General features: G+C 45.3%; 2 protein-coding genes across 2 annotated transcripts; both read right to left on the reverse strand.

The window, feature by feature from the left end:
- Positions 1-7,360: 7,360 nt before the first annotated feature.
- Positions 7,361-8,329, reverse strand: LOC138948372 (ankyrin-1-like). Its single transcript, XM_070319905.1, has one exon. It carries the CDS (start codon positions 8,327-8,329, stop codon positions 7,361-7,363), a length of 969 nt encoding a protein of 322 aa, XP_070176006.1.
- Positions 8,330-8,424: 95 nt separating this feature from the next.
- Positions 8,425-10,332, reverse strand: LOC138948373 (ankyrin-1-like). Its single transcript, XM_070319906.1, has one exon. The coding sequence runs from the start codon at positions 10,285-10,287 to the stop codon at positions 8,425-8,427; it is 1,863 nt and encodes a 620-aa protein (XP_070176007.1). The 5' UTR covers positions 10,288-10,332.
- Positions 10,333-12,899: the final 2,567 nt, after the last annotated feature.

The following is a 12,899-nucleotide window of genomic DNA, read 5'->3' on the forward strand; positions in this document are numbered from 1 at the left end:
TCTCTCCCTGTATCTCTGTCCATCTCTGTCTGGCTGTCTGTCTCTCTGTCTATCTCTCTATGTCGTGCTCTCTCTCGATCTGTCTTTGCTTGATTCTCTGTCTCTCTCTCTGTCTCTCTCTCTCTCTCTCTCTCTCTCTCTCTCTCTCTCTCTCTCTCTTTCTCTCTCTCTCTCTCTCTCTCAATGTATCTCTCTCTCTCTCTCTCTCTCTCTCTCTCTCTCTCTCTGCCTGGGTGTGTGTCTCGCTCGCTCTCTCTCTCTCTCTCTCTCTCTCTCTCTCTCTCTCTCTCTCTCTCTTTTTGTCTGAATTTAGTCATACTGTCTACCTCTCTCTTACCTAACTATTCCGTGCTGTTCAGCACTATATGCAGCATAACAAAAGGTTAATGCACGTAATGCACGTGACAAGGAACTAATTTGCATTTGATATCAGACTGCTGGCCCTGATAATGTCCCGGCGACCATTACCTCCCGTTTAGCGACCCCACAAAATGCAGCGAGCTTTCAGCCAGACTGCACGCCGTGACCGATCCACTTCTGACAAAAGCAAGCCACGGTGAATCAAGTTGGAACGATTAACAGCTATTGTGTTTTCAGCGTAGCAATATGGTCCGATATTTAGACGAGACAAGTATAATGCCGACGAGTCGAAGACGAGTCGCATTATACTTGTTCGAGTCTAAATATCGGACCCTATTGCTACGCTGAAAACACAATAGCGATTATATAGCTGTTATGACTTTGATTTGTTGTTCCAAACTTACAAAATGACAGTTTTTGCGTCGATGCGTTGATCCCACCTTTTCAAGTCTGCTTATAATATCTGAAGCACACGCCTGCCTCGTGATGTGATGTTTATCTGCCAGCATTTAAATAAACTCACTAGTTAAATATTTTTATTGGGTAGTCTCACATTATTAACACTATATATATGTACTACTGTTGTTTGTAAAATATGTTTTTTTTAACGCTTACTTTATTCTTTTTATTATTTAAATATTTGTTGAATTACATTTTAGTGTGTGTGTTAGGATTATGGAGTTTTTATGCTCTGCCTTTTATAGTTAACTACATTTTTATATTTGAAATACTCCATTGTAGTCGGAGTAGGCCTTAAGCTTATTTTAATCGTTTATCCAGTATCTAATTTAATTCTCTATTTTTGTATGAATTCAATGTTTAGTGTTCTTAGTATGTCTTGTTAGCCTAAGTTCTATTTAATCAGAGTATGTTTGCGTGTGCTTATCTCCTTAAGCACGTGTGAAATCTCCTTAATAAATAAATAATAATCTCAGGTTTTAATAGCAGACAAACTTCTTACGCGCATCATGTTCGCGCAGACATGCACACCGCTACACGCTTTCTGACTTTGGAAGAAAAACTGACTCCAAGTGCATTCGATTTCACAACACAGTTGTTGAAACAGCTTTTTAAGTTGTCAGTGTATGATGTTGTCGATAGAAACATCGCCGTGGTACAGATGGGTAAACTGGAACCATGCGTCTTTGTGATTGACAATATGCTTTTGGATATTGAGAAAAATGGCCGACTTCCGTAGCATTATGCTTTGATGATCGGAAGAGACCATCCAATCACAGCCCTTGAATTTCCCCACGTGTTCATCAGAATAGCTATATTGTCGTATAATGCGTATGCTCTGAATGCAGCATAACCACCGTGCGTTTGAACTGAAGCGTTGTGCATTTAAAACCCTCAGTTTCCTCTTGATCAGCAAGTCAGTGGGATTTGTTTGGGTCGTGCTCTTGTAATATTTGTTCGTGTGAATTACCACAAACTGTGTGCTCTTCCCACCCACCAGTGTTATACTAGTCGGACCACAACATAGTAGGGGTGTCGATGCTGCTGCTCGAAAGCTAACGGGTTGTTTCGGAGTACAATCGCACGAGGACCAGGACAAGAGTGCTATGTAAACAATGAGTACTTCTTCAAACGCCAGGGAAGACATAGCCACTTTTTTAGTCAGCATCTGGTGTGTGTTTTGCGAGATGTTGTTTGTGTGTGTGTGTGTGTGTGTGTATTTGTGTGTGTGTGTATGTGTGTGTGTGTGCATGTGTGTGTGTGTGTGTATGTGTGTTTGTGTGTATGTGTGTGTGTGTGTGTGTGTGTGTGTGTGTGTGTGTGTGTGTGTGGCTCACCTGAGCAGTCAGGAGAGTCTATGGTAATAAAAAGCGTGATTTTAGTTTTTAGTTCATGTTAATCTAGAGCCTCTGGAATGTCACACACTGTTGGGTTTCAACATATTTGCTGAAGAAGATTGATCACTGAGCCATCAAGAAAACAACTCCGTGACCTCACTAAGTTAAAATGTCACTGTGTGGTTTGATGTCTCAGCTAGACTATTGCCGGTCGCATCACGTTATGATGCCATAGTGTCAAGAATGCAGTCAATTAAGTGTCTGAGTTTGTCCCATGACCTGCTTCGTTGTCTCTGTTAACTGAGTAGGTGAATACGCTGCGTATTTCATAGTTACTGGAGCGTATTCCATGGTAACCAAGTCTTGTATTCGTTGCTTTCCATTATTGGTTGCAAAAACAATACGAATTCATCTGCAAACATAATTTGACGCCTTTCTAAAACTTATTAATTTGGAACAATTTAATTGATTTGTGAATATAAGTGACGAATTGCCATTCAAACGTTAAATGTTTACTCGCTCAACTACAACACTGAGTTAATATTAGGGCTTTATCAAAAACATACAAACTACATCTTGAGAAAAAAATACACAGAATGAAGGTGAATTCTGGTTGCCAAAGCCCCTGTCGTACATTCAGTCACGCATTCAGTATATTTCAAGTCATTCTAAGACAATCTCATTAGTCCAAGTACTGCTAACATGTTTCGGCATTTGTTTATTATCAAAAGTTAGCCGTTGGAGCAATACATTTACACGTAGCGGTTCATATTCAACCTGAAAGCGTCTCCGACACGCAGTATCCGGAAAGAGGTCACCGTGTAATTAAGGTTCTGGGCAAGTAACTCTCGAACACAATAATCGTGGATTACTGTTAGCAGCAAAATCATTATCTAACTAACCCTTTTGGAGAATACAAAAAACTACAAATGAAAATGTAGGCTTTCTGTTTTGTTTTAGATTTGTCAGTAATTAATGCAGGAAGGGGTACTCGCTTCGCGTACGAATATTGCTATGTGGAGGCTGGGTCTCTGCGAGAGAAAAACAGACGCCAGCACGTTTGCGTTGAAAAAAGTAAGTGGTTTTGATGGACACGTCGTGATCGAGGGGAGCAATTCTCGATACCCACGCTCCCACCGCTTTGAAAAAAGTGTCACAGAGGAAGACGACGCCCTGGTATAGCGAGAGCATTGAAGCTCAACATGGCTATTAGATATCAGGAGTTTTCAGTCAGCACAATTTAACTCTCAAGCCTCCAGTGTTCTGTTCCATCTTCACTTCTCTCCAGTACACTAGTTTGAGGTTCTGAATCACCCCCCTCACACACACACATAATCACACACACACACACACACACACACACACACACACACACACACACACACAAACATACACACACTCATGCATACACCCACACACACACACACACACACACACATACACACACACACACACACACACACACACACACACACACACACACACACACACACACGCGCGCAGGTAACAAAGAAAACACACTATATCCGAATCTTCTTTTCCATTTATTTATTATTGTTTAACATAAAGTGGCTGCTAAATTGTTTTCGATATCAGACACTCTTTTACTTCTTACATAATCAAAGGCAATCCAAAATCGAGTAAAACTGTGTCTTCGTTTGATATCGAACTAATTAATACTATATTTTTTTACATTTTTGCTTAACTTTCAAAGACACGTCTGCTTTCTGTCACAGACTCCCTGCTGCAGGGTGCACAGAGATCAAAGCCGAATCTTAGCTTATAAATAAGATTGACCCCTGAATGACTTCATGCCATGTTCTAATAACAAGTCCCCTCCCCCTCCATCTCTCAGGACAATAACGAGTTTACCTACAAAGCACCACTTGGATAAGTAAATGACAAAACAAGAACAGTTTAAACAAGTCACTGACAACAGCGACGACTATGTAATCTCCTACAAACCAAAGTACACACTGTTTTCAAGCAGTGACTTTGAAGCAAAGGATGATTAGCTGGTTCTCTACTAAGCGTGACTGGGAAAAAAAAACCAAATTACAAAACAAAAACAGTTTCAACAAGCTACATAAGAAACAAAGCGACGATTATGTATTCTCCAGCAAAAGGAAAATACACACCATTGTCAAGCCATGATTTTGAAGCAAAGCAAAACGTCTCATGTGTTACGTCATGTCTCTTCATCAACTGTACATTTTTCTCTTCAGCCCTGGTTATACCTTGATGGTTAACTTGCAAGGAAATACACCCGCTATTGAAGTTAGAAGTAACGTTCAATCATATATATATTACCTGGTCAGGTATGATACCGTACAATGATGGTTAAATTGCAAGGAAATACACCCGCTATTGAAGTTAGAAGTAACGTTCAATCATATATATATTACCTGGTCAGGTATGATACCGTACAATGATGGTTAACTTGCAAGGAAATACACCCGCTATTGAAGTTAGAAGTAACGTTCAATCATATGATAAATTACTTGGTCAGGTATGATGCCGTACAATGTTGTACATGCACGTAACGTTATTCATATGGATCCTTTATCTTGATTTTGATTAGAAAAAGATAATATGCCAAGACATAAGAATTCATGGCTCCAGAAAACAAATATAGTTGAAAGCATTTAATTTTGGATAAGGTCTATACGACAGAAAAAATAAGCAAAACGGCATAACTCCAGGGATATTTACAAACAACTCTCATCAGTAAAAACCGATGTCAACCAAAGTTCCCAGCAGCGTTTCCTTGACAACACGTAAAGTTAGAATAACAAAATAAAAGCAGATGATATACAGCATCATGCACTTAAGAAATGCAGTGTCAAAAGTAACAAGACAATGACGATCAAGGGGCGTCACTTTTCTTTTTCTTTCTTTATTTGGTGTTTAACGTCGTTTTCAACCACGAAGGTTATATCGCGACGGGGAAAGGGGGGAGAGGGGATAGAGCCACTTGTCAATTGTTTCTTGTTCACAAAAGCACTAATCAAAAATTTGCTCCAGGGGCTTGCAACGTAGTACAATATATTACCTTACTGGGAGAATGCAAGTTTCCAGTACAAAGGACTTAACATTTCTTACATACTGCTTGACTAAAATCTTCACAAAAATTGACTATATTCTATACAAGAAACACTTAACAAGGGTAAAAGGAGAAACAGAATCCGTTAGTCGCCTCTTACGACATGCTGGGGAGCATCGGGTAAATTCTTCCCCCTAACCCGCGGGGGGGGGGGGGGGGGCGTCACAGTCCCCATTCTGATAAAACACACAGATGATACTTCTTCAACAAGCCTGAACACAAAGACACATGGCCAAGGTTTTATTACAATTAACTGCTCGGGGTGGGGGGTGGAGGGTTGGGTTGGGGTGTGGGTGTTTAGAGGGGGGGGGGGAATTGGGGGTATTCGGGAAAAACAGGAAACAGATGACAACCTAACTTCCTTCTGCAATAGTGATGTAAATGTTGACATATGTTGGCAACGTCTCCAGCAAATCGCGTGACACCTCAACCACAGTCAGAAGAACAGCAGAAAGTTCAGTCATGTGTTGATCAGTCAGGTGTGCATCATCAGTCAGGTGTTATCCAGTGACGTGTTTCTCACTAAGATGTTCCCATCTCAGGTGTAATTCACACACCTACACCACAATCAGCATAACATACAATCAGAAGATCAACATAAGGTACAGTCAAGTGTTTACCTGTTAGGTGTGCACCTCTCAGGTGCCATTCACACACCTACACCACAAACAGCATAACATACCGTCAGAAGATCAACAGAACGTGCAGTCACGTGTTCACAAGTCAGGTGTTGTACAGGTGTTGTACTGGTGTGTCAGAAAACAACGAACACGAATTGTGTGTATAGATCTGCATCTCACCTCTCCCAAATGTCACACTTAATTCCGTGGTCGACACCGACTGTGTGTATTGAAGGTTAACGGAATAAACGTACAGTATTGTTAAGAAAAAAATAAACATATGTCCGACATCAGGTGGCCATGTAATATATGCCATTCAAAATAACATAAGGAAAATATAAGTCATTTGCATTTACTGTGTACAGCATCAATTGATTGGGTTTACAGAAAAAAGACCACATAATTATACAAGAACTATACTTAACTTCTTTTTCTAACTCTACAGCTGTCTCACTCTCTGTCCGCTTCCACAACTTATGAGTACAGGAGCACACTTAACTAGGATGGGTGCTAACCTATGGTGAAAATGATGTGATATGACATTTAGGAAAGTAAAACAAACAAGCAAAGCACCACGCATTTTGATGATGGTAAGAGGGAAAGAGCATGTGGGAATAATGGGCAGACACTGAGCTACTGCTTGACATCATCACGCCTCACACATGTTGGATGGTTGTGTGTAATGTTGCCTTGTCACTTAAACGTGTACTGCTCATAAAAACAAAGACTGGGTAAGTTGCTTTTACACAATTTTTATTATATCCTCTATTTGTTTGAATACAATTACTATTTGTGTGGGGTTTTGTTGTTGTTGAAAATTTTCCCATTTTCTGGAAATACGCATTCTAAGACATTTGATACGTAAATGGTATGTTTAAAAGGAAAGTAGTGTATTTGTAAAGAAGGGGGGGGGGGGGGGGGGGGGGGCTCGGGGATGTTAACATTATTGTTGTACGGCACTGACTGCAGGGCATTTTTGTTGCAGGCTTTTTATCTTAAATTCTACCTTCGGTTTCATTTCCATCTTTAATTTGTCTTCGTCTTCGTCCTCGTATTCATCTATACCTGAAACACTTAACAAGGGTAAAAGGAGAAACAGAATCCGTTAGTCGCCTCTTACGACATGCTGGGGAGCATCGGGTAAATTCTTTCTCGTCCCAACCAATATGGGACTCCCCCTAACCCGCGGGGGGTCGTATAAAACAGGTATTTAAAGTCGATCAATAGCTCTAAAATGTACAGAAACAAATGTACACGATGGGAAAAATATCACATGTTTTATTGGTGTTATTTGTGATTTGATGGATGGAGACTCCAACACATGGTGGGATAGGGCACGGGGGAAGGGGGGACTATTAGTGATTGAATGGATGGAGACTCCAAAACATGGTGGGATAGGGCACGGGGAAATGGGGGACCTAGCACCTAGAACCTAACCTGATCCCTGAACGCAGTAAAAGAAAATAACAAATGGCATCCAGTCAACGGAAACCAAACAAAGCAGACATGTGTCGGCCAATTCGTGTTGTCCTTGTGACCTGATCTCTGCTGCTGACAGCACCGTGTTGGACAAGCAGCGTCACCAAGTCGTCACAGTGATGTGGGTTCTTTCTAGCAACGTCTAGCGGTGTGCCATCCCTCTCTGATACAGCGTTCACGTTGGCTCCATGCTGCAGGAGATACTGAGCTGTCTGAGTGTGACCATTCTGACAGGCTCTGTGTAGCGGTGTGCCATACCTCTCTGATACAGCGTTCACTTTGGCTTTATGCTGCAGGATATAGTGAGCTGTCTCAGTGTGACCTCCCCCACAGGCTGTGTGTAGCGGTGTCCCATTCCACTTTGATACAGCGTTCACGTCGGCTCCATGCTGCAGGAGATACTGCGCTGTCTCAGTGTGACCATTCTCACAGGCTTTGTGTAGCGGTGTGCCATACCTCTCTGATACAGTCTTCACCTTGGCTCCATGCTGCAGTAGACACTGAGCTGTCTGAGTGTGGCCTCCCCTACAGGCTGTGTGTAGCGGTGTCTCATTCCACGTTGATACAGCGTTCACTTCGGCTCCATGCTGCAGGAGACATTGTGCTGCCTCAGTGTGACCATTCTCACAGGCTGTGTGCAGCGGTGTCTCCTTCCACTTTGATACAGCGTTCACGTCGGCTCCATGCTGCAGGAGACACTGAGCTGTCTCAGTGTGACCATTCCTACACGCTTTGTGTAGCGGTGTGCCATACCTCTCTGATACAGCGTTCACTTCGGCTTCATGCTGCAGGAGATACTGAGCTGTCTCAGTGTGACCATTCTCACAGGCTGTGTGCAGCGGTGTCTCCTTCCACTTTGATACAGCGTTCACGTCGGCTCCATGCTGCAGGAGACACTGAGCTGTCTCAGTGTGACCATTCTCACAGACTGTGTGTAGCGGTGTGCCATACCTCTCTGATACAGCGTTCATGTCGGCTTTATGCTGCAGGAGACACTGAGCTGTCTCAGTGTGACCATGCCTACAGGCTGTGTGTAGTGGTGTGCCATCCCTCTCTGATACAGCGTTCACGTCGGCTTTATGCCGCAGGAGATACTGCGCTGTCTCAGTGCCTTCTCACAGGCTTTGTGTAGCGATGTGCCATCCTTCTGTGATACAGCGTTTACGTCTGCTCCATGCTGCAGGAGACACTGAGCTGTCTGAGTGTGACCATTCTCACAGGCTTTGTGTAGCGGTGTGCCATACACCTTTGATACAGCGTTCACGTCGGCTCCATGCTGCAGGAGATACTGCGCTGTCTCAGTGTGACCTTTCTTACAGGCTGTGTGTAGCGGTGTTTCATCGCAACCTGATACAGCGTTCACGTTGGCTTGATGCTGCAGGAGATACTGAGCTGTCTCAGTGTGACCATTATTACAGGCTGCGTGTAGCGGTGTTTCATCGCAATCTGATACAGCGTTCAAGTCGGCTCCATGCTGCAGTAGACACTGAGCTGTCTGAGTGTGACCTTTCTCACATGCTCCGTATAGCGGTGTCTGTTTCCACTTTGATACAGAGTTCACGTTGGCTCCATGCTGCAGTAGACACTGAGCTGTCTCAGTGTGACCATTCTCACAGGCTGTGTATAGCGGTGTCTCATTCCACTTTGATACAGAGTTCACGTCGGCTCCATGCTGCAGGAGAGACTGAGCTATCTCAGTGTGACCTTTTTCACAGGCTGTGTGTAGCGGTGTCTCAATCCCCTCTGATACAGTGTTCACGTTGGCTCCATGCTGCAGAAGACACTGAGCTGTCTCAGTGTGACCATTCTTACAGGCTGTGTGTAGCGGTGTGTCATCCTTCTCTGATACAGCGTTCACGTCGGCTCCATGCTGCAGCAGACACTGAGCTGTCTCAGTGTGACCTTTCTCACAGGCTGTGTGTAGCGGTATCTCATTCCACTTTGATACAGAGTTCACGTTGGCTCCATGCTGCAGTAGACACTGAGCTGTCTCAGTGTGACCATTCTTAAAGGCTGTGTGTAGCGATGTGCCATACCTCTCTGATACAGCGTTCACGTCGGCTCCATGCTGCAGGAGACATTGAGCTGTCTCAGTGTGACCATGCCGACAGGCTAGGTGTAGCGGTGTGCAGTTCAACGTTGTTTCAGCGTTCACGTCGGCTCCATGCTGCAGAAGATACTGAGCTGTCTCAGTGTGACCATTCCTACAGGCTGTGTGTAGCGGTGTGCCATAGCACTCTAATACAGCGTCCAAGTCGACTCCAAACTGCACAAGAAGCTGAGCTGTCTCAGTGTGAGCTTTCTCAGAGGCTGTGTGTAGCGGTGTCTTTTTCCACTCTGATACAGCGTTCACGTGGGCTCCATACGGCAGGAGACACTGAGCTGTCTGAGTGTGATCTTTCTCACAGGCTGTGTGTAGCGGTGTGCCATTCCACTCTGATACAGCGTTCACGTCGGCTCCATGCTGCAGGAGATACTGAGCTGTCTGAGTGTGACCTTTCTCACAGGCTCTGTGTAGCGGTGTCTCATTCCACTTTGATACAGAGTTCACGTTGGCTCCATGCTGCAGGAGACACTGAGCTGTCTGAGTGTGACCATTCTGACAGGCTGTGTGTAGCGGTGTGCCATTCCACTCTGATACAGCGTTCACGTCGGCTCCATGCTGCAGTAGACACTGCCATGTCTCAGCGTGACCATTCTCACAGGCTGTGTGTAGCCGTGTGGTGTTATTATCAGCAGTTGCATCAACCTGAGCACCATGTTCTAACAGACAGACAACTATCTCAATGTTTCCCTTATCAGCAGCTTCATGAAGTGGTGTTGACTTAGGCTCGTCGCTTGCATTCACATCGGCTCCTTCGTCAATGAGTTGTCGCGCTACATGTGTTTGACCAGCAGCACAGACGTAGTGTAGAGGTGTTTTCTTCATGGCATCCACAGCATTCACCTTCGCACCGTGTTGAGTCAGCCAGGTAACGATGTCAGTGCGCCCCAAGAGACAGGCAGTGTGCAGCGGACTACAGCCCATACTGGTGTCGTGCTGGTTCACGTCAGCTCCCTGTTGGAGGAGAGTCATCAAGGCGTCAACATCACCACGCACCACTGCCTGGTGAACACGGCCTGTCTCCGCTTTTGCTTCTACCAGCTGGGTGATGATGATACCAGGTCTGCTTGCCGTGGATGCGCAGTGTAAGGGCGTTCTGCCCTCATTGTCTTTTGCATTCAGGTCAGCTTCATAATGAATCAACCGTCTCAGAGTTTCTGTATAACCATTCCATGCTGCGTCGTGTAGCGGTGTCATACCCAACGTATCCCGTGCATTGACATCAGCCCCAGCGTCCAGCAGGAGACGGGTGATGTCGGCACTGGCTGTGGGGGACTCACACTGACATGCACAGTGAAGGGCTGTCTCTTTCCACTTATTTATTGCATCGATGACGGCGTTGTGTTTCAAGAGCAGCTCAACTGTACGTATAAGACCCGTATGGCAAGCAAAGAACAGCGGTATTTGAGGACCCTCCAATAGTAAAGATACCATGACATTGACATCAGCACCAAGGTCAATCAGCAGATCCGCGATGTTTCCCTGTCCCGCTTTACACGCTACTAAAAGACCTGTTCTTCCTTCATCGTCCTTGTCGTGAACACTGCTTCCGTAACACAGGAGTGTCTTCACGGTCACGTCGTTACCGCCACGTATTACAGAAAACAGATCGAATGCCATTTTGTTTCTGTCTGTCGCGTTGTTCAACTCCTTTCTCCGCCGCTGTGCCAGCTGGTAGGGTGTGAGGCCCTTGTTGTTTGTCTTTGTCAAGCAAGCTCCACTCTTCACGGCCAGTGTGATGGCCTTCAGATTTATCTTGTCGACAGCGATGTGAAGCAGCGTGTTGCCGTCACGGTCTGTCTCGTTCACCTCCCTGTCAGCCAGCAGTCTCAGCGCCAGGTACCAGTCCCCTCTGTCCCTCACCTGCACGGTGACTGAGTTGTTTGACACATGAACACTGGCTATAGGTGAAGCATTTGACATTGGTTTGTTATCTGGCATCTGTACTGTGATCAGGTCCAATGGAATGGGAAGATCTGTGTCACACAGGTAGTACAGATGTTTCCAAGATTCTTTTGTCCCAGTCATCATTCCGTGAAAGTTTGCATTTTTTCCAACATTATGTTTTGCAATATATTCGCGTGACAGCAACTTTTTCCCCGTAAAAACCTGACAGATCTCCGCTGCCAAAAGGCCTTGAAATGACAGTTGCTCTGACTTATGTCCCAATTCATGAGCCAAATGCGGGAAGAGACAACACGCCAGCAGGGTGTCATGCAGTGTATGGTGTAAGTCTTTATCAGCGTTCATTTTATTGATGCACCATTCACTCAGACCGTGACACTTGTTACGGACAGACCAGTAAATCAATGGTAAGTTGTACACTGTGTCCAGGGCCCTCAGCAGGTGGTGTTCACTGTGTTTTTCCTTCTCGCAGTATTTCTCCATTTCAAGCAGAAACTCAGGACACTGCAGAGCGGGGTGTGGACTGATTTCTTTCAAATTCCCCTTGATGACTTCTTCGTGCAGTCGTTCTACCAGTGATTGACAGTTTTCGAGAACATCTGGGTTTTTACGGGCCTCAGTATCAAAACATTTTGACCCAACCTGTATATCCAAGACTTTGTTCACTCTCATCAACTGCCCTACTTTCACGATAGCACGTACATGCTGCACGAGGAAGGTGACGTCACACACTCTTAGCAGTGTAGGCAAGCGAAACGAGCGACCGAGAGCGAATCCCGCAGCATCATACATAACGCGACTGATAAATCCATGACCCTGACTTGCCAGCACAGAACCGAGCAGAAAATCTTCATACTTTGCCAGATGATCGTCACAATGTCCTCGAAACCCGTGATCCAAGAGTTCAGCCTGTGCTCTCTCTTTCCCGTGAAGGAACCGACCCTTACCCAGCATAGTAAGCACAAACACTGCTGCAAAGCTGTCGCCGTGTGTGTCGTGCAGACACATCTGTTTTAACAGCACTGAGTTCGCTTCAGCCGGTGACGTGAAGACAGTAGCGGGGTCCTCTACTGCCTGCCAATGGTCCACCAGGTAACGACAGCACCAGAGAAACGCAGGGCCGCTGGTGTCTGCCTGCACAATTCTCTCCACCAACTCCTGCTGCTGTGAAGGCTGACGGGGAAGCTGCTTCAGGTGAAAATCAAGCAGTGCTCTCTTCACCTCTGTGTCCAGATCATCCGTCATCAGCCTCACCACTGCAGAAGTGTCCAACAGAGGGCTCTGAGAGTCAGTCTCCAGTTGTTGCAGCTCGTGCAGCACGTGGGGATACAACGTGACCACCACCCTGCAGTCTCCTGTCTTGATCAGTTCAAGCATGTTGCGCAGAATCTTTGTCCACTCTTCATACTGCTGTCTATTTACACGCACCACGCCCATCAAGTCGTCAATCAAGACAAAGCTCCGCCTCCCTGGCCCAATGTGGGCGTGCCAGTCCTCCAGCTTGGACAGGATGTAGGGCTTGAAGCCTTCCT

Source organism: Littorina saxatilis, linkage group LG15, assembly GCF_037325665.1.
Source record: "Littorina saxatilis isolate snail1 linkage group LG15, US_GU_Lsax_2.0, whole genome shotgun sequence".
Classification (NCBI taxonomy): domain Eukaryota; kingdom Metazoa; phylum Mollusca; class Gastropoda; order Littorinimorpha; family Littorinidae; genus Littorina; species Littorina saxatilis.